This window comes from Rhinoraja longicauda, chromosome 28 (genome assembly GCF_053455715.1).
Source record: "Rhinoraja longicauda isolate Sanriku21f chromosome 28, sRhiLon1.1, whole genome shotgun sequence".
NCBI lineage: Eukaryota > Metazoa > Chordata > Chondrichthyes > Rajiformes > Arhynchobatidae > Rhinoraja > Rhinoraja longicauda.
This window is the reverse complement of record NC_135980.1, coordinates 20,635,114-20,656,470: the sequence shown is the minus strand read 5'-3', so window position 1 is coordinate 20,656,470 and position 21,357 is coordinate 20,635,114. Positions and strand designations below refer to the sequence as shown.

The 21,357-nt window shown below is 44.6% G+C and overlaps 1 protein-coding gene across 1 annotated transcript in view; it reads left to right on the top strand.

The window, feature by feature from the left end:
* Positions 1-21,357, top strand: part of LOC144607205 (unconventional myosin-Va-like) — a 94,982-nt gene that overhangs the window by 59,484 nt on the left and 14,141 nt on the right. Inside the window, exons 26-30 of the mRNA XM_078423886.1 lie at positions 3,353-3,450; positions 8,938-9,136; positions 13,427-13,505; positions 15,559-15,702; positions 19,433-19,587. Coding sequence (XP_078280012.1) covers positions 3,353-3,450; positions 8,938-9,136; positions 13,427-13,505; positions 15,559-15,702; positions 19,433-19,587 — 675 coding nt within the window. The remainder of the gene's footprint in view (positions 1-3,352; positions 3,451-8,937; positions 9,137-13,426; positions 13,506-15,558; positions 15,703-19,432; positions 19,588-21,357) is intronic.

Below are 21,357 nucleotides of genomic sequence, written 5' to 3'. Positions count from 1 at the left end.
TTACTTTGACTTCTACAATTGTTTTTGTATATTAAGAATTGCATACTTAAGGAAGTCAAGGGTAGCTCTGGCAGATAATATTACAGAAAATCCAGAGATTTTATAAATACATTCAGGAAAAGAGGGTAACTAGAGGAATAGGGTCCCTCAGAAACTAATGCGGTCATCTGTGTAGAGTCACAGGAGATAGGCAAGGTCCTCAATAGGTATTTCTCCTGTTTTTACTGCGGATAAAGACTGGGTAAATTTGGGATAGTGTCTTGGAAGTGTCTCGAGGACGGTCAGTAATTAATGGCCGAGGAAGTGCTGAATGTCCTAAGGCACATGAAGGGTAGACGAATCTCCCGAGCCTTTTCAGATATATCCGAGCACACTGCAGAAAGGTAGAGAATAAATTGCCGGTGCCCTGGCTGAAATATATGAATCATCATCATTAGATGCGAGTGAGGTGTTGAAGACTGGAGGGTGACTAATGTTGTGCCTCTATTTAAGGGCTGCAAGGAACTATAGACCAGTGAGCCCAACATCTGTGGTAGGCAGGTCACTGGAGAGTATTCTGAGGGATGAGATGTGTGCATCTCAGCATGGTTTCGTAAATGGGAGATCGTGTCTCCCCCGAATCTGAGTTATTTGAAAATTTAATGAAAAGGTCGACAAAGGCAGAGCTGTGCACATTGTCCCTATGGAGTTCAACAAGGCATTTGATAAGGTTCCACATGGTAGGCTGCTCTGGAAGGTTAGATTGCATGGGATCAAGAGGTCCAGCTGACTGGATTAGAAATCGGCTTCGTGGAAGGAAGCAGTGGGTGATGGTGGAAGGTTTGCGTTGTAGAGGTGGAGCGATGATCTTGTGGAGGTGTATAAGATCATGAGGGTAATAGACTAGATGCACTGTCTTTTACCCAGAATAGGGAAATCAAGAACCAGCAGACATGGGTTTAAGGGGAAAGATTTAACAGGAATCTGAGGGGCACCTTTTTCAGAAGGCGGTGAGTATATGGGATGAGCAGCCTAGAAGGTAGTTAAGGCTGACACTATTGGACGGGTACAGGAGACCTGATGGAAGTATATAAAATGGATGTGTGGACAGGCAGAACCTTCTCCCAGGATGGAAACAATCACATTCTAGACGGCGTAGCTTTAAGGTGTGAGGGGCAAAGTTTAAAGGAGATGTGTGGGGCAACTTTTTGGGTGGTGAGTGCCTAGAATGTGCTCCTGGGGATGGCGATTGAGGCAGACTCGATAGAGGCATTTGAGTGACTTTGGGTTGATATATGGATGCGTAGGGAATGAAGGAATGTAGAATATATGCAGCCAGATACAGAATAAAGTCCTCGCTTGCCCACTCTCTCCCTTTTAGTCGGTCCCTCAAGTCCTGGCAACATCCTCGTAAATCTCCTCTGAGCTCTTTCCATTTTAACAACATCCTTCCTACAGCAGGTGACTAAACTGAACACCAAATGTGGCCTTGCCAATGTCTTATAGAGCTGTGACACAATGCGCCTACTTCTGCACTTATTTACCCAGACTGATAAAGGCCAATGTACCAAAAGCCTTTTTTAACCACGCTGTCTACGTGTGACCTATTTGTGCACCTATACTTCTAGATCCCTCTAATCTACAACACTCCCCAGAGCACTGCATTCACAGAAGGTCCTGCCCTGGTTTGACTACCCCATACCTCACACTTAACTGCATTAAACTCCATTAGCCATTCCTCACCCTATTTGCCCAACTGTTCAAGATCCTGTTGTAATTTTTGATACCTCTCTTCAGTCAACGGTAAAACCTACTTTCCTGTCATCTGCAAACTTGCTGATCATGTCTCTGACATTCTAGTCTAAGGGCCAGCGTGGGTAGTAATAGATGCTGACCTTGCCAGCAAAGTTTAGATTCTATACAAAGTAACTTTCTCTGCAATTAAATTCCAAATCCAGCTATTGCCATCGGGAAGAATTTCAGTATTTATCCTGTAGAGAATATTTGAGAGTCTGACTCATCACTTTACTTTTTCTTGAGGAAGAGGCTTTGACAATTCCTGAATACTGATGAGATGTACAACTTTTGAACTGTGGGCATTGAGGTGAGAGAGGAAAAAATTAATAGGATCCTGAGAGACAACATTTTCCCCCACAGAGGGTGGTGCATATATGGAATCAGTGGCCAGAGGAGGTAGTGAAGGCAGGTACAACAATATCTGAAAGGCATTTGACACGTACATGGACAGGAAAGGTTCAGAAGGATGTGGGCAAAAGGGACTAGCTTGGATGGGAGCAGCTTGATTGGCATGGACGAGTTGGGCTTATTTGAGCTCTATGACTGAAGATAGTTGCATATTTATGTCACCTTGGGCAAACTTCTGAGTTCATTGTACTTTGGTATGCTTGAATAACACAACATGCTTAACCATTGTTAACTGCAAACATTGACGGCTTGTAAAATCGCAAAGGGAAAGACTATTTACATGAAGGCCATTGGCCTTATTGCATTAGTTGCTCTGCTGACATTAGTCTGCTAGCTCGCAGAGGTACAAAGATGATAAGTGTAGAACCAGTGGGTCCAGAGCATGACACCTTTGTACCCATTGGAGTCTTAGAATCTTAGCTAAGGAAATTCAACATGTCTCCAATGACTCTTTGCAATTTCTCCAGATGCATCGTAGAGTGCATCCTATTGAGATGCATCACTGCTTTGCATGGCAATTCTTCTGCCCAAGGCTGGAAAGACGGAAAACGCAGAGAGTTGTGAACACTGCCCAGGCCATCGCACAAACCGCCCTACACCATTTCCCCGACCCCGTAGGTTAACGATGATGAGCGCTTGACAGCACTGGGCCTGTACTCGCTGGAGTTTAGAAGAATGAGGGGGAACCTCATTGAAACGTATGGAATAGTGAAAGGCTTGGATAGAGTGGATGTGGAGAGGATGATTCCACTAATGATAGTGTCTGGGACTAGAGGTCATAGCCTCATTTCTTTAGTCAGAGGGTGGTGAATCTGTGAAATTCTTTGCCACAGAAGGCTGTGGAGGAAAAGTCAGTGGATATATTTAAGACCGAGATAGGTAAATTCTTGATTAGTACAGGTGTCAGAGGTTATGGGGAGAAGGCTGGAGAATGGAGTTAGGAGGGAGACCTAGATCAGCCTTGATTGAATGGCAGAGTAGACTTGATGGGGAGAGCCCAAGATAGTCCAGAACAATGATGGCATAATGTGTTCGCTCTGTGTTTAACAGTTGTACAACTCCAGAAAACCTAATTTTCTTGTGTTTGGGGAAATCAGTTAGAACTGTTGTTGAATGAGAATGAGTTGTCTACAAGTTCTGTAATTAATGGGATATTTCCCACTTGTAGTCTTCTATGGTGGACGTATCTGTATTACCTAAAGATGGAACTAAAATGTCGGCGGATGATTTGCGATGTGCGTACGATGCTGTCCGTGTGGCCAACAAGTAAGTAAACTAGAACTTCTCGAGCTGCATTCATATTTTTATGTGGTCGGTTTGTTCTATAGTTGGATATTGTTGGGGTTTTTTTTTGCTGACACTGCAGTTGGTGTTTGGAGATCATGAACTGAGTGGGCAGGGCAATTACACAAGGAGCCTGAAACCAGCAAAATTGAAGGGAATAGCTCCATGTGGTTTTTCTATTTGCTAAACATTCGTCCATAAACTAGGGTGCTGTCCAATTTACCTCTACCCCATTGCGGACTTTGGACTTGGTCTTTGGGACTGATATGCTCCAATGCTGAGAGCGGGTATTCTGCACACTATCTTCCTCTTTGCTCTATGTACCACAATTGAATTTGGTTTGATTATATTTGTATACCAGACCAAATGGACCCGTTGGGCCCAAACCTCTCCTGCATTGGTGCACCTCCTACCCCTCCCACCGAGATAGATTTAAAATTTATAATGTGACTAACTTAAAAAATATAGCACTGATTTCAATGAAAGTTCCATTAGCACCAAAGGGACAACGGTGAGCAAGGTGGGCCTAAAGTTGTCGCGCGATCGTGTACCGTTTTGGCTGTAGTTCAGGAACAAACAAACGAGTTTTAGTATATAGATAGTATTATCTGATTGGATTGGATAACATACAAAAAAACTTTTCAATGTACCTCTGTACACATGATACTAATAAACCTAAACGGTACGGTAGCACAGCGGTAGAGTTGCTGCCTTACAGCGAATGCAGCGCCGGAGACTCGGGTTCGATCCTGACTACGGGCGCCGTCTGTACGGAGTTTGTACGTTCTCCCCGTGATCTGCGTAGGTTTTCTCCGAGATCTTCGGTTTCCTCCCCCACTCCAAAGACGTACAGGTCTGTAGGTTAATTGGCTGGGCAAATGTTTTTTTTTTTAATTGTCCCTAGTGTGTGTAGGATAGTGTTAATGTGCGGGGATCGCTGGGCGGCGCGGACCCGGTGTGCCGAAGGGCCTGTTTCCGCGTTGTATCTCTAAGTCTAAATCTAAACCATATTTGCGATGCTCTTCGAAGCAAAGCAGTCCACAGCAGTTGAGGTGGTTGGTGCTAATTTTCACCTGGGTGGGGCAGCAAGGAAATTGTGGCAGGTTAAGTTTGTACCAGAGTTGAGGTTGATCAAAGTAAAATGCATTTCAAAGGCAAACCTACTAGAAATTCATAAAATATGAAGGTGCTGTCAGTGCTGAAGATACATACGTTCTGCCACTGTATCCCTTTAGTTGAAAGATACTGTGGGGAAACTGACCCTTTGGCCACCGGTCACCCGTTCGCACTGGTTATGTTTTCCCATTTTTTCTCATCCACTTCTACACATTAAGGACAATTTATAGAAACCAATTAACCTACAAACCTGCACGCCTTTGGGATGAGGGAGAAAACCCACGCAGTCACAGGGAGAACAGGCAAACTCCACACCGACAGCACCCGAGGTTGGGATCAAACTCTGGTCTCTGGTGCTGAGGCAGCAGCTCTAAATGTTGTGCCACCCTTAATATCTCCAGTCAACTGCTGAACAAATGACTGCAGAATTTGACGTTCATTGATAATATATTTCCCTATTTTTGTCCTATGCTTAATTCAGTCGGCATTTCCCAGTTTCTGTATTTGATTTGACAATGATTACAATTTACACTAATTTACAATTTTTAAGATCTATTCTGATTAGTGTATTTAGATTTAAATTATTCCTTCGACCCTGAGTAAACTGCCTTTTTCTCTAAATATTTCTAGACCATTTCTGCTCAGTAGTCAGATTTGTGAGGAAATGGGGAACCAGAGGTTGCTTTCCTGCCTGCTGATTTTCACTTGCTGATGGTGTGAATGCATCACCCACTCACCCACCCACACTCTCTGGTTTCCAGGCAGTTGATTAAATAGAATACATTAACTGGCGAAAGAGATTGTGTACAATAAATCTGTAATGGGAAAAAAGTACAACTTTTGGGGAATTTTCTTTCTAAAATGGTAGAATTTGGACTTTAGAGATACAGTGTGGAAATTGACCCCCCAACATTGAATTGCTCAAAGCTCAGTATGGACAGACTGCCGGAGAGTGCTGCCATTGGCTGTGCTGGTGTGAGCAGTGTAGCCACAGGGTACTTTAGACTTTGAGTCGCGCCAAACAACGATCACCACGTGTACTAGTACTAGCACTATCTTGCAGTCCAGGAACAATGAACAATTTCACCAAAGCCAAATAACCTACAAACCTGTACGTCTTTGGAGTGTGGGACAAAGGCAGAGCACCCAGGAGGAAACCCACGCGGTCACAGGGAGAACAGGATGTTTTCAAGGGAGAGTTAGATTTAGCTCTTAGAATCAAGGGATATGGGGAGAATACAGGAACGGGGTACTGATTTTAGATGATCAGCCATGATCATATTGAATGGAGGTGCTGGCTCGAAGGGCTGAATGGCCTACTCCTGCACCTATTTTCTGTGTTTCTATCTTTCACTTTGAGCTTCTTCAAGCTGGAATGTGCTTGAAGCATTCTGGATCATTGCCAGGGACATTGTGTTTTGCTCTGAGGCTTCTGTTTGGTTAGAAGGATACAACTCTCCCTCCAGTTTGGATTCTGCAGACCATAGAGAAATGCTGATGATTAAAATCATAGAATTTAACTTGTGCGTGACTGACGGCAGCAGGGTGTGCACGATGCTTGCTGCACAAACAACTCGTGTAGTCCTTTCCCATGGATGGGGTTCATCCTTGAGACTACCTGGGTTTCTTCTGGGTACTCCTTTTCCCTCTCGCATCCCAGGTTTGCAAGTTAACGCTGCCCCTAGTGGATGAGAAAGTGGGATAACGTAGAACTAGTGTATACGGGTGAATGATGGTCAGCGTGGACTTGGTGGGCTGAAAGTGTATGGAAACCGCGTATGCTGGTTTAAACCGAAGACAGACAAAGGCCAGAGTAACTCAGCGGGACAGGCAGCATCTCTGGAGGTGCTTCCTGAACCGCTGAGATACTTCAGCCTTTTGTGTCTGTCTTCAGTGAGCCGAAAGTCCCATTTCCATGCGGTATCTTTCAAGCAAGCAGCTATTTGGAAATGCAAGGTTGGCTGAACAAGTTTGCGTAAGGTGCATACACCGTTTCATTAGGCTCGCAAGTGTTTGGCAATCGTTGCTTTGAGGTATTGTTTGTTCTTTTAGTGTGAATTATATGCATCCAATTTCCTTTTTTACATGCTCCTTCTGCAGTTTGTTAATCTGATGCAATGCGATTTGTATTACCAAGCTTCTTGTAGATGCTTTACAGTGCAACTGCCAACACCATCTGTTCCAGTTGCCATAAATAAGCCTTGTTCGTCACAAGAAAGCTCAGGCTCCTGTTGTGATTTACACGAGCATTGTACTCGATGCACGCCTGAGAGCTCAGCGCTTTTATTTCCAGGAATGTTCTGGTGTTTTTAAAGGCACTTGTTCCTGATGAAGGTCGCCTCAGTGTGGTCCCTACAATTTCCCCTATGCTCTATGGGAAGGAGTTACTTTCTGACAGGAAACGCTACCGTCCACTGCTTGTAAAGGAGGAGGAGTGGAGGGGAAGGGACATTATTAGACTGATCAGGCAGTCGTTAGAGTAAGAAAATAACTGCAGATGCTGGTACAAATCGAAGGTATTTATTCACAAAATGCTGGAGTAACTCAGCAGGTCAGGCCCCCCCATTCCCAGTCTGACCTTTCTGTCATGGGCCTCCTCCAGTGCCATAGTGAGGCCCACCGGAAATTGGAGGAACAGCACCTCGTGTTTTGCCTGGGCAGCTTGCAGCCCAGTGGTATGAACATTGACTTCTCCAACTTTAGATAGTTCCTCTGTTCCTCTCTTCCCCCCCCCCCCTTCCCAGATCTCCCACTGTCTTCCTGTCTCCACCTATATCCTTCCTTTGTCCTGCCCCCCCTGACATCAGTCTGAAGAAGGGTCTCGACCCGAAACGTCACCCATTCCTTCTCTCCTGAGATGCTGGCTGACCTGCTGAGTTACTCCAGCATTTTGTGAAATAAATACCTTCGAGGCAGTCGTTAGATGCTTCCTAAACTGCCTTGTCACCAGTTTGGAGCCTAGGTTTCAGTTCTGATCAGATTCGAGGCATAGGTTTCCTTTCTCTTTGCAGTATACAGTCCAAGCACAATGTGTTTCACAGCCTTAACCAGTGATCTGGCAGTTACATACACACAATATGCAATCCTGCCTAAATCCTAAACTACAATTGTACATTGCATGGTGGCGCTGCTGGTCGAGCCACTGCCTTGCAGTGCCAGAGACCCAGGTTCAGTCCTGACTTCCGGTACGGTCTGTGTGGATTTGTATTTTCTCCCTGTGACTGCATTGCTTTCCTCCGGGTGCTCCGGTTTCCTCCCACATCCCAAAGACGTGCAGATTTTTTTGTTAATCGGCCTCTGTAAATTGCTCCTAGTGTGCAAGGAGTGGATGTAAAAGTAGGATAACGTGGAGCTAGTATGAGTGGCTGATGGATGGTTGGGTGGGCTGAAGGGCCGGCTCTCGTGCTGGGTTCCTCAAATTAAAACTAAAAGGGATATGAACTATGGCATGTTTGGCACAGACATTGTGGGCCAAGGAGCCTGTTCCTGTGCTGTACTGTCCTATGTTCTAAGAAAGTAAATAGGCAGGGTTGTTCTTCTGAGATGTGACGCTTCTTAATTTTAAAAATAACTTTTCTCGCACTTTTGCTGTCCACTGTTATGAAACCTAACTGTTCCCAAATGATGACACTGGCTGGTACCTTTCCTCGGGTGGCGTACATCATGGAAACATAGAAAATAGGTGCAGGGGGAGGCCATTCGACCCTTCGAGCCATTCATTGTGATCATGGCTGATCATCCATAATCAATAACCTGTGCTTGCCTTCTAGTTTTTAACTTGCATCCTAGTTTTGTTTTACCACTTGTATCTGTCACCTTCTCTCCCCTCCTTCAAAACCCTTGGAGCGAGTCAGGTTATCTTGATCAGTAGGCGGTACAGTGGCACAACAATAGAGACCTGGGTTTGATCCTGACTACGGGTGTCTGTATGGAGTTTGTACGTTCTCCCTGTGACCACGTGGGTTTTAGAGAGTCAGTGTGGAAACAGTCCCTTCGGCCCAACTCTCCCACACTGACCAACATGCCCCATCTACACTAGTCCCACCTGCTTGCGTTTGACCCATATCCCACTAAACCTATCCTATCCATGTGCCTGTCTAAATGTTTCCTAAACGTCGTGATAGTCCGTGCCTCAACTATCTCCTCCGGTTTCCTCTCGCACTCGAGACATGCAGATTTGTAGGTTAAATAGCTTCTGCAAATTGTCCCTAGTGTGTAGGATAGTGCAAGTGTGTGGGGAGATCGCTGGTCAGTGTGGACTCGGTGGGCTGGAGGGCCTGTTTCCATGCTGTATCTCTGAAAGATGGCAATTCCACAGCTAATGTTGTGCTTCCATTCTCTCTCCCTGCTCAGAATTCTCCTGGACCAGTTACAGGAAGAGAAGGGTCGACATCTGAGGGAAGTGGAGGCTTTCCAACGTGAAGCCAGAGAGTCTGGAGAGAAGTTTGAGAAACAGTGCCACTGGTTTGCTCGGTCACGGGAAGCTCCACTGGTGGAGGATTTGGATGGCGGTTTGCCGCAGGAAATCGGGAGACTTGCCAGTGAAAATTTGGTAATGCAACAATTTCCCTTCTATTCACGTTTTTCCTCTGGAGGTGGTTGTATGTTGGACAATATCAGAACCTGATATCTCTTTGCCCCTTCACCAAATGAGATGCGTGTGAAAGTGATGCGCCAGTCCCTGGGGTTGGGCAGGAATCGTAGGACAGAGCAGCACAGAAACGGGCCCGTCGGCCACAACTTCTGTGTTGAACATGAAGCCAAGGCCAACTAATCTCATCTACCTGCACATGATCCACTCCCTGTATGTCTATGGGCCTGTCCAGAATGTGGCAGCTGCTTCTCAGGCAAGCATTTCTTATCCATTGGAATAAATAGTGGTCATCGTGAGACATGAAAGATGTTTCCTGACGACTTATCAAAATTGGTGGGTATTTGTGGGAGCTGAGACTGGCTTCAACGATCCAATTTTTTTGCACCTGCGAAGGGAAGAGTTAGTTTTGTAAATAACCCTACTTGACTTTAAATCGGGATCCCGGTGTATATTGAAATTTGCATTTAATTTTGTTTCTGGCCAACATGAGCTGGGCTTCAGAATTTAAACAGTTGAAATTATTGCCCTCCTTGTGACTATTGCGCTGTGGCGTGTTCCCACACGATTACTTCCAGTCATCCATCTCTTCTCTGTATTCTTCCCCATTGTCCCAATCAAGTCAAGTCAAGTCAAATTTATTTGTCACATACACATACACGATGTGCAGTGAAATGAAAGTGGCAATGCCTGCGGGTTGTGCACAAAAAAGAATTACAGTTACAGCATATAAATAAGTTAATAAGTTACTATTAGTGTCGACAAAAATTTAGTCTCTGGGGTTATAAAAGTTGACAGTCCTGATGGCCTGTGGGAAGAAGCTCCGTCTCATCCTCTCCGTTTTCGCAGCGTGACAGCGGAGGCGTTTGCCTGATCGTAGCATCTGGAACAGTCCGTTACTGGGGTGGCAGGGGTCCCTCATGATCTTGCTTGCTCTGGATCTGCACCTCCTGATGTATAGGTCCTGCAGGGGGACGAGTGTAGTTCCTATGGTGCGTTCTGCCGAACGCACTACTCTCTGCAGGGCCATCCTGTCCTGGGCAGAGCTGTTCCCAAACCAGACTGTAATGTTGCCGGATAGGATGCTCTCTACAGCCCCAGCCTAATCAATCTCTGTTTATTGGAGACGAGGAACTACAGAAGCCTTTGAGCAAAACGCCAGTGTCTAGTTAAGAGAAGGGCCCTGCACGGACTAACGTTCCCTGTGCACTCGTTCCATCCGACACACTAGGGACAATTTGCAGTAGCCAATTAACCACAAACCTGCACGTCTTTGAAATGGGGGAGGAAACCGGAGCAGCCAGAGAAAACCCACACGGTCGCGGTGAATGTGCGCACTCTGTACTGGCAGCCCCCGTAGTCAGGATCAAACCCAGGTCTCTGGTGCTGTCAGGCAGCAACTCTACCGCTGTGCAACTGTGCCACCCTGCCTGTGCTGGAGTAACTCGGTGTGTCGGGCAGCTGCTGTGGAGGGAATGGACCCAGTTGTTTATTTTATTTTCCCTATGATATCCTTCCTTCCTCCCTGGAGGTAGGTGATGCATGGACCAAAGACACTGCATCTGCTGGGCAGGAGATGGTACATTGGCCTTTGTACCACTGCTTCCTCTACCTGCCCCAGGTAGGCAGAGTGTCAGACTCAATGTTGTAAATATAATTCTCAGACCAGAGTGTTGGTCCTCCAACATTTGTGAATGTCCAGCATTGCAGTTATTCCAACCCTTTTCTTTATTCATAAAGGTCATTTTCTTGCATGGGTCGGACTTCTTCCTTGGTAACCCACGACTGTTTCTTCCACTTGATGCTTACTTGGATCACCATCAAACTGTACTTGAACCCGAGTCTACCACCTCCTCATAGATCTGCTCCATAACCACCTTGTCTATGTTTGATGACGACAAGCGGTAAACTACAGCGCACGTTAACAATGAAGTCTTCATCTTATCCTTGGGCCAATGTCTTGAAACTGCCCTTCAAAGTTTGATACAATTGTGGGGAGAAATTTGAGTGGGACATAGAATATAGATTAATACAGCACAGGGACAAACCCTTTGGCCCACAATGTCTATGCTGAACATGATGCTAAGTTAAATTGATCTTGTCTGCCTGCACTTGATCCATATCCCTTCATTCCCTGCATATCCATGTGCCTATCCACAAGCCTTGTAAAAGCCTCAATTACATCTGCCTCTGCCACCAGCTCTGTCAGCTTATTCCGGCTACTCTCCTTGTAGTTTTTAAATGCATTCCTTAAGTTGTTTCCCCCCACCCCCCCTTAAAGCTGTGTCCACTAGCCTTTTGATATTTCCACCCTAGGAGAAAGGTTCTGAATGTCTACCCTATCTATCCCCCTCATCATTTTGATGTACTTCTGTCAGGTCTCCTCTCGGCCTCTATAGTTCCAGAGTAAACCATCCAAGATTGTACAACCTCTCCTTGTGACTAATGCCATCTAACCCCGGCTGCATCGGTGTTCTGCTCTTCAGTGACAACAAATACAAAAGGCCAGTGGCATGTTTCTGGAAGAAGCTGCTGCTTATTGTTTTAATAATGTGGACAGTCAGCAGCTATTGGCTTTGTGCTGTTCTGACCCCTGATTCCAAGTCAGTGGGCTTCTGAATGACATCGCCACTTGTAGTCTTGCCTCCAGCAGCCATGGTGTGAACACTATTCCACCCACGGTGCTGTGATCTAGCAAGGCCCTTCTGTTTGCTGCATTCAATAGGAGCAGAGTAAATTTATGAAATGAATCAGCAAGTTTGTTTTTCGCAGAATGCAGTCGTTTCAGTGACTCACTTAACGACTTGTGTAACTCTGATTTATTTATTTGCCTGTGGTTTGTCCTGCCTGAGTCAGAATCATAGATTTTTGAGGAGGATGGAATTCATCCCACTGATCCTGTGCCAGCGAGAAAATTCCTGTTTGTTATTTTCCACGTCTCCATTCCATCCCCCGACTCTTCGGGGAGCTGTGTGCTTGCACCCCAAGATCCCTTTATATATCAATGCACCTTGGGGTTCCACCAAGTCCGGTGTTCCCCTTGCCTTGCACCCCTCCAATGTGCAACCCCTCAAATTTATGGACAAGAGGTTTAGAGGGATATATGTGGGCAAATGGGATTAGCTTATAAGGGGCATCTTCATCAGCACGGATGTGTTGGGTTGAAGAGCCTGTTTCTGTGCTGCATGACTCTGACTCTATGACTCTTTCTTAGTATAGTTTAGAGATACAGCGTGGAAACAGGCCCTTGGGCCCACTGAGTCCGCACCAACCAGCAATCCCAGTACACCAGCACTATCCTACAAACACTAAGGACAATTTACAATTATACCGTGCCAATGAACCTACAAACCTGTCCATCTTTGGAGTGTGGGTGGAAACCAGAGATCCCGGAGAAAACCCACATGGGTCACGGGGAGAATGTACAAACTCCATCCAGACAACCACCCGTAGTCAGGATCCAACCCGGGTCTCTGGTGTTGTGAGGCAGCAATTCTACTGCTGTACCGCCCTATCGATGGACCAATCAAATATTACAGCAAATTAGTACATTCCTTCCACTCCTATGACTGTTCCAAGTCCCTGCCAAAGCAAGTAGATGTTTAAATACTTGTTTTTATTCCCAAAATCCAGATTATTCATGCACTGATTGCAACCCTGTCAAACTTTGAAGAGCACGTCCATGTACGTTGTCCCAGTTGGGTGTCGATCATTCACCCTGTTCCAGCTGTTCTCTGTGCATTAACTAATGCCTTGTGGCACCCACAAGGAAATCCATGTCCAACTAGATGTCTAACTCATCTACCGCCCTTTAGGATGCGATTTGATTGAAGGCTTTTTGGTAATCTGGGCATATCAACAGAAAAGGTGGTAGTTAGTTGGGCTGAATCTGTCCTTCCTGAACTACTTGAAACAGTTGTTCTAACGTAATTATCTCCATAGTGTTCCATTTGCTAAAACTGACCAGGACTCTTTGTGCATTTCATCTTTCTGAGACACTATCGGTCTACTTTCAATTGAATGAGCACTTGGTATTCAACGACCTCTTGTAACTAATCAGCTTTCTGTGATGGTGAGGAGTAATGCAGTAACTTGGCATGCATGACCACAGTTCATCCGATTGCAATATTCGCAATATTTTCATTTGCCTTTGCTTGTTAAAATTCCTTGCTGATTTAATGCAACAAATCACTTATGTGGTCAGAGGTTTGAATTTGGTCTCCTGATAATTTGAGCTATTATTTTCTTTAGGATTTACTGGAGCAGATGGACAAACTGAACAGAACTGTACAGAAGCTGAACAAACAGCTGAAATCCATGGAGGAGTCAAGTATATTCATCTTGTGACTTCATATTTGATTTGCAGATAAGATCTTTGCAGTAGAGTCTATTTTAACCCATCATTGTAGGGGAGTTTTAATATATGAAGGTTTTCTTCACTGGATCCTGATTTATTAGTTTAGAGATAATGTGTGAAAGCTGGCCATTCTCCTACCGAGTCTGTGCCGACTAACTATCACCCATACACTAGTTCCATCCCCATTTTACATCCTACACACTAGAGGCAATTTACAGAAGCCAATTAACCAGAAAGCCCATGTGGTCATGAGGAGAACGTACAAACTCTGTACAAATAGCACCCATAGTGGGGATCGTACTCTGATCTCTGGCGCTGTGAGGCAGCAACTCTACCACTGTGCCACCTTAAGTCCAGGAATTAAGAATCACTTTCCCTGAACTGATTTAGTAACTGGATTTAATCTGGCACTTTTTCAAGATAGTATCACAACAGCAGATTCCGGGAACAAGGAACTGCAGATGCTGGTTTACAGGATGCTGGAGTAACTCAGCAGTTCAGGCAGCAGCTCTGAAGAATGTGTATGGGTGATGTTTCGGTCAGGATTCTTCTTCAGACCCTAGAGGGCAATACCAAGCAGGCTTATTTTACATTACAAAAATTGCAATATAGAATTATGTATTTGTAGATATGTTAACCTGTTTCCAAATGTAATTGCTATATACCAACCTGCTATTTTTTGTAGCTAGGCTATTATTAAACTCTGGTTTTGGGAGCTAAACAGGTTTACCCTAATTTTCAAAACTTTACAAACAATTCACCTGAACTTTCTGCATTTTCAGCAGCCTCATTCTGTCCACAAAATAGCTGCTGAGTCTTGTTTAAAAATAATAAGCTGTGGCCAGAATTAACAACAGTTCCGCCCATGAGACCTGCTGCATGTTGACACGATTTCATTTTTTCAGAATTCACAGCTCGGGTTGCTAGGTACAGTGTATGTATATATATATATATATATATATCTATATAGAGAGAGATATATAGAGATAGAGATAGATAGAGATAGAGATAGAGATAGAGAAGGCACAGCTAGTAAAGCACCTTCTCCCTGTGACCACGCGAGCTTTCTCCGGTTTCCTCCTACATCCCAAAGACGTGCAGGATTGTAGGTTAATTAGCCTCTATAAAATTGCCTCTAGTGTGCTGGGAGTGGATGTGATAACATGGAGCTAGTGTGAATGGTTGATCGATGGTCTGTGTGGACCCGGTGGGCCCAAGTTTCCAAGCTGTAACTATGAACTAATACTACAGTATATTCCATAACATTTCTCTCTACATTTCTTTTGCCACTGTTCCATGGAAACTGGTGTGTTTACTTGAAGGACTTGTGGGCTTGATCTTCCAATATCCAGAGAGTAACCTGCCTGCTCATCCTCGGTCACTACTGTTACTCCCAGCAGGACCCTCTGCCCAGATGGGTCCCAGCTGATTGAGGACATCTTAGAACTGGATGAACGATGTTAATTACAAACTGGAGGAACAGCACCTTGTATTCCACTTACAACCCAACTATTTGCACATTCAAATCTCCAATTTTAGGTCACTATAAACTACAAACACCTTCCCCCTTTCTCCCTGTTCCCCACCCGGGGTTGCACCCATTTCTCCCTTTCATTTGTATTCCTTCCTGCGGCTTCGCGTTTTGTGCCTCTTCTGTCCTCAATTCACCTCTTTTCATCTCCAGCCTTTCCCCAACCATCTGACAATCCAAACTCCCCTTGCATGTAACCACCTACCACTTGCCATGCTTTTTCCCCACCCCCACTGCTTCCAATTTTCTCCCCGTACTACAATCTGTCTGAAGAAGAGTCATGACCAAATACGTCATCTATCCATGTTCTCCAGAGATGCCACCTGACCCACTGAGTTACTCCAGCGCTTTGTCTTTTTTTATTGTAAACCAGCATCTGCAGTTCCTTATCTAAATGTCAGTCATTGGCTCTATGAAGGTCTGTTCTGAACGATCCATTCTGTTAGACACCACGTCCATAGTTTAGTGTTCTCACAATTATTCTCTTCTGCAAAGCAGGAAAACTGAAATATCTCCCATCATCCAGAGTCGGAATACTACCTGAAGTGCCTTCCATCCAAAGGAAAGTTAAAGGCTTCCAAGGAATGTTCGAATGCAGAAAAGAAGATGAAGCCCAATTAATCAAGAACCTTATCACGGGTAAAATAGCCCATTTTATAGCCAACTTCATTGTGTGTGTAAGGACTTGGTACTTTTTGATACCTAGAGTGCTTAATTGTTATATGTACAGACAATGAAATTCTTGCCTAGGGCAGCTTTACAGCCCCATTAACACAATAATATATAGGCATAAATGTGTACAATCATAATATAACAATTTAATCATCAGTAATACTTGAACACCAGACTATCCAAAAGACAGGTATGTAGGTTAATTGACTGGGTAAAATGTAAAAATTGTCCCTAGTGTGGGTAAGGATAGTGTTAATGTGCGGGGATCGCTGGGCGGCGCGGACTCGGTGGGCCGAAGGGCCTGTTTCCGCGCTGTATTTCTAAATCTAAATCTAAAAAAAAACTTATCTGGTGTAAAACTAATGTTCATAGTGCAACCAAAGCAAAGTCCTTTGTAGGTTGTAGTTTCTGAGGTAGGGTTGTGGTTAATATTGGATAGTGTTCAATAGCCTGATGGTTGCTGGGAAGAAGCTGTTCTTGAAGCTGGAAATCCGTTTTCCAGCTCCTGTACCTTCATCCTGATGTCGTGGTTTTTTCGGTGTGGCCAGGGTGGTGTGCGTCTTTGATGCCGGCTGCCTTCTTGAGGCAACATATGCTGTGGATCCCTTTGATGGTGGAGAGGCCAGTACCCCTGATGGAATGTCTCCCTCCTTCTGCAGATCTTTCCTGGAAATGTTTTGAGGTGGGGTTGGTTGGATTACTAAACCAAGATGTATTTTTTTTTAATGAACTTTTCTGCTGGTGTGGATCTTTTTGGAGGTGAGATAAAATGAAAATATTTGGCTATTCTGAGAGCGATGGAACAATGGTTTTCGGCATTTGGAACTGACAAAAGATCCAAATGTTTCTGAGTAGCCAAGTGCAGTAGCTGGGCTGGAAGGCTGCAAGCAAAGCAAATTAAAATTTGATAAAGATCAACAGACATGGGAGAACCATGTAGAGTCTCGCTGGTTAAGTGCTGTGGATGAAATCGTTGCTGGAGGGCGGGTGAGATGGGTACAGCAGAGTTTATTCTTCTGCTTTGGAAGCAAACTCTCATTCTGCCCCTCAGGAAACTCCACTCTACTTAAATTTAGTCACGTGCTGTAGATCTTGTTGGGGATTTTGTTTCTATTCTTGCCTGTCCTGGCTAGTGGGGTGGGGAAACCACTGCCCAGGGCTCTGGGTTCAGACATGCAAACCAGACTTGCTTTTAATTCAACCAGAGAGGATTTGATGTGACTGAGCGAGGGCATTAACTGAGTGGTTGGAGTCTGGAACGTTGTGGGCAGGTTAGCGGCTGCAGGCTGGTTTAGGATTTGTAAAGGATGAATTGTATTTAACATAGAAATCGAGACGAGGTTATGAAAATATAATGAAGGGCTCTGGTGGAGATGAGACTGTAATTAAAGGGCTCTGGTGGATGAATAATTTTTGAAGATATTAGCTATAGAAAAAGTGTTGACTTTTGAGTTTTTGTAATCTCTTAAATGAAGTAACCTTAAATTGTGAAGTCAAGTATATAAATGCTGAAGATTGATTTTAATTCTACATCCACTTGGATTAGGAGATATGTAATCAACATAATTTATTTTTTAAATTAACACTTATTGCTAGGAGAATTGGGAACAATTTGCTAGTGTGTAGAGTTGATTTAAGGATTGTCGTAAGTAGAATCTCTTTTGGTTTCAACTTCCTTGCCTCTACAATTAAAATGTATTTTTATTTACAATACCATATCTGTAATAGTTTGGCTTTATTGCTGTGTGAACTGAGGTACAGTGAGCATCTTTCTTTTGCATGCCATCCAATCAATCCGATAATACTCGACATAAATACAATCAAGTCAAACTTGCATACAATGGGTAAAGTGGAGGAAAAGATGTGGAGTGCAGAAATTCTATAAATACAAAGTGCTTAATCTCCGGAATACTGGTGACAATTGTAATTGCAGATAAACTGCTTGATTGGGCTTAATTGATTTGAATAGAGGTTTGAATGTGACATGTTTAAGTGTAAAGTGTTAATCTTTTACAGATCAGCTAAATAACTTCCACATCTCTTTCACTTGAATAGTAATTTAGATTCTGCTTCCTGCCCTTTGGTGTTATTTATGGAACTCATCTAAAGTTTTGGATATAGCCACGTGAATTGGGTTTTACTTTCCTTTAATTCTGTATTGGTTAGAAATGGCAGAGGCAATTAGCTTGCGCAAAGCAGTACTGTGGCTGCAGGTCTAAAGGATGTGTGTGCACACCAAGAACTGCAGATGCTGGTTTACAAACAAAGACATGAAGTGCTGGTGTAACACAGTGGTCCAGGCAGCATCTCTGGAGAACATGGATAGGTGACATTTTGCATCTGAGCCCTTCTTCAGATTGATTGTGGATTGAGGAAGCTGGAAAAGATATGTACGATGCAATATCATATCACTAAGAGAATACTTTCCTCGGGTAGATGCTAATCTTTGATCCACCTTTAATCTTTCTCAAATAGCTAATACTCAAGTAGAAATTAGTTGCATTCAAACGAGTTGAATGGCTCTTGGTCAAATTACATTGTCCATGGTGAGTCAATGAACAGTGCCAGCCATTTGGTAAACTTGGACGCAATGCTGGAGTAACTCGGTGGGTCAGGCAGCGTTTGTGGAGCAACAGACTGGAGACTGTTTGGGTTGGGACCCTTCAGACCCGGTGACGTCGTGAACTAGTTTGTCTACAACTGGTCGCCTGGAAGGCTTGTAAATTAGTGCAGGGATGAGAACCAAATAAATCTCAATGCACTCAGATGTAGAGTAATGGAGACTAGAATGGCACACTTACAATAACAGTATTTAAAAGACACTTGGACAGGTCTGTGGATGGGAAAGGTTTAGAGGGATGTAGGTCAAACGAGGCAAATGGGACTGGCTGAGATGGGGCATCTTGGTCAGCATGAACAAGTTGGGCTGAATGACCTGTTTCTTTGCTGTATGACTTAATGACTATGACATGGATTGAGAAAGATTTAAATTTTAGATGTTAAACATGTAAAACATGACAACTGAGTCTCCCTGGACTTGGAACGTGCATCATTGCAGCCGTGTGGACTCGATGACTCGTCCCTCTGTGTAGTTCATCCAGCACCCGCGTGCACCAACTTCCCCGCCCATTCATGTTGGGAGATGCTTTCTCCACAGAGCAGGAGATGGTGCAGTGGGGTCTGACTGACTGCTTATTTCCCTGCCTAATCACGTCTGTTCTTGTCCAAACTCAGTGTAACATTCAACCAACGACATGGACTATTGGCAATTAGTCAGTTGCTCAGCATGGAAACATGCCCTTCTGCCCAACCTGTCCATGCTAAACAAGATGCCCTGCTTAAGCCAGTCCCATTTGCCTGTGTTGGCCCTTATCCCTCTAAACCTTTTCTATCCACATACCTGTCCAATGCTGGTGTTGTAAGTGTGCTGTTCATGTCTCTGTTATTCTGGCACTACCCCATGCCAACAAAGATAGTCCCACCTGCCTGCATTTGGCCCATATCCCACAAACTCTCCTTTCCATGTACCTGTCCATGATGGCTGTACTGAACACTATTCTAACTTAAACTAATCGTCTCTGCCTGCTCGTGATTTATATGCCCACGCAAAAGCTTCTTAAATGCCACTGGCATATCTGTGCTGGTTCACTTTTGTTGTGGAAACCTAAATGGTCCCTTTCTGCTTTCCTTTTTGTAGATCTCAAACCACACTCTGGTGCAATGGCTCCACTGCCAACCCTGCCAGCTTTCATTCTCTTCATGTGTGTCAGACATGCCGATCACACGCGTGATGAGCAAAGGGCTCACTCCCTCTTCACAGCCGCCTTAGACGGGATCAAGAAAGTCTTAAAAGTAAGTGAACACTTGACTAAACTCAGTATACAGTTCCATACGTTTTAAAGCTTCAGTCTTTGAATATTTAACGTGCATTTGCAATTTCACACTTTCTCTTTTCTTTGTCTTTTCCTTTCTCTTCATAAGAGATAGGAGTAGAATAAGAGATAGAAGTCCTCCAGTGCCATAGTGAGGCCCACCGGAAATTGGAGGAACAGCACCTCATATTTCGCCAGGGCAGCTTGCAGCCCAATGGTATGAACATCGACTTCTCCAACTTTAGATAGTTCCTCTGTCCCTCTCTTCCCCTCCCTCTTCCCAGATCTCCCTCTATCTTCCTGTCTCCACCTATATCCTTCCTTTGTCCCGCCCCCCCTGGCATCAGTCTGAAGAAGGGTCTCGACCCGAAACGTCACCCATTCCTTCTCTCCCGAGATGCTGCCTGACCTGCTGAGTTACTCCAGCATTTTGTGAATAAATACCTTCGATTTGTACCAGCATCTGCAGTTATTTTCTTATACTAGGTGTAGAATTAGGTAATTCAGCCCATCAAGCCTACACCGCCGTTCAATCATGGCTGATCTATCTTTCCCTCTCAACCCCATTCTCCTGCCTTCTCCCTGTAATCCCAGACACCCATATTGATCAAGAATATATCTATCTCTGCCTTAAAAATATCCATTAACTTGGCCTCCACAGATTCACCACCACCAGAAACAAGGAACTTGCTGATGACAGATAAACGTACAAAGAAGCAGGATGACTGTGGGGTGCGAGAAATGAGAGCGCACTGTGGTGGAGGATGGGGGAAAGTGGAAGGGGGGGGGGGGAGTGGTGTGTGTGTGTGTGTGTGTGTGGGGGGGGGGGGGGGGGTTAGTGGATGTTCATAGCATTGGGTTGTAAGCTAACCAAGCTTTGTGTGTGGCCTCAATCAGGCAATGGAAGAGGCCCATCTATCCAATGACTAGAGGAGCCAGTATGGGAAGAGGAGATACAATAGTTACCAGCCGGGTGATCCAACAGGTCTCTTTGGGCAGAGCGCAAGTATCCGGTGAAATGGCCGCCAAGTCCATGCTTGGTCTTGCCTCGGGTGAGGCTAGAGTTTAGTGGTGGGTGTTGGGAACGCACTGCAGGGGTGGTGGTGGAGGCAGGTGTGCCAGTGGCATTTAAGAGGCTTTAATACAAGTATATGGATATGGATCGCGAGCAGGCAGAGTAGATTAGTTTAATTTAGAATAGTGTTCAGAACAGACATTGTGGGCTGAAGGGCCTGTTGCCATGCTATATTTTCTCTGCTGTTCAACATGCTGAATTAATTCATAGATTCGAAGATACTGCATAGAAACGGGCCCTTTGGCTCATCAAGTCCACACCGACCGTCGTTCACCCGTTCACGTTAGTTCTGTTATCCCACTTTCTCATTCACTCCCTGCACACTAAGGGCAATTTGGAGGCAATTTAATCTACAAACCCCCACGTCTTTGGGATGTGGGAGGAAACCGGAGCACCTGGCAGATACCCATGTGGTCACAGAGAAAGTGCAAACTCCACACAGTACCCGAGGTCAGGATTGAACCCGGGTCTCTGGCACTGAGGCAGTGACTCTACCAGCAGCACCACTATGCCACCCCTGTCCTTAGCAGTTTATTTTTGAAGAAATATGTGTTGTATGTAAAAATAAAATCTATCCGTTAAAGCTGGCAATGTTAAGTGAGACTATCCTTGAAAAAATTGCAAAAAGTCTGAGGGTTTTATTTAAAGAAACAACTTTTCATTGTTTTATCCCTC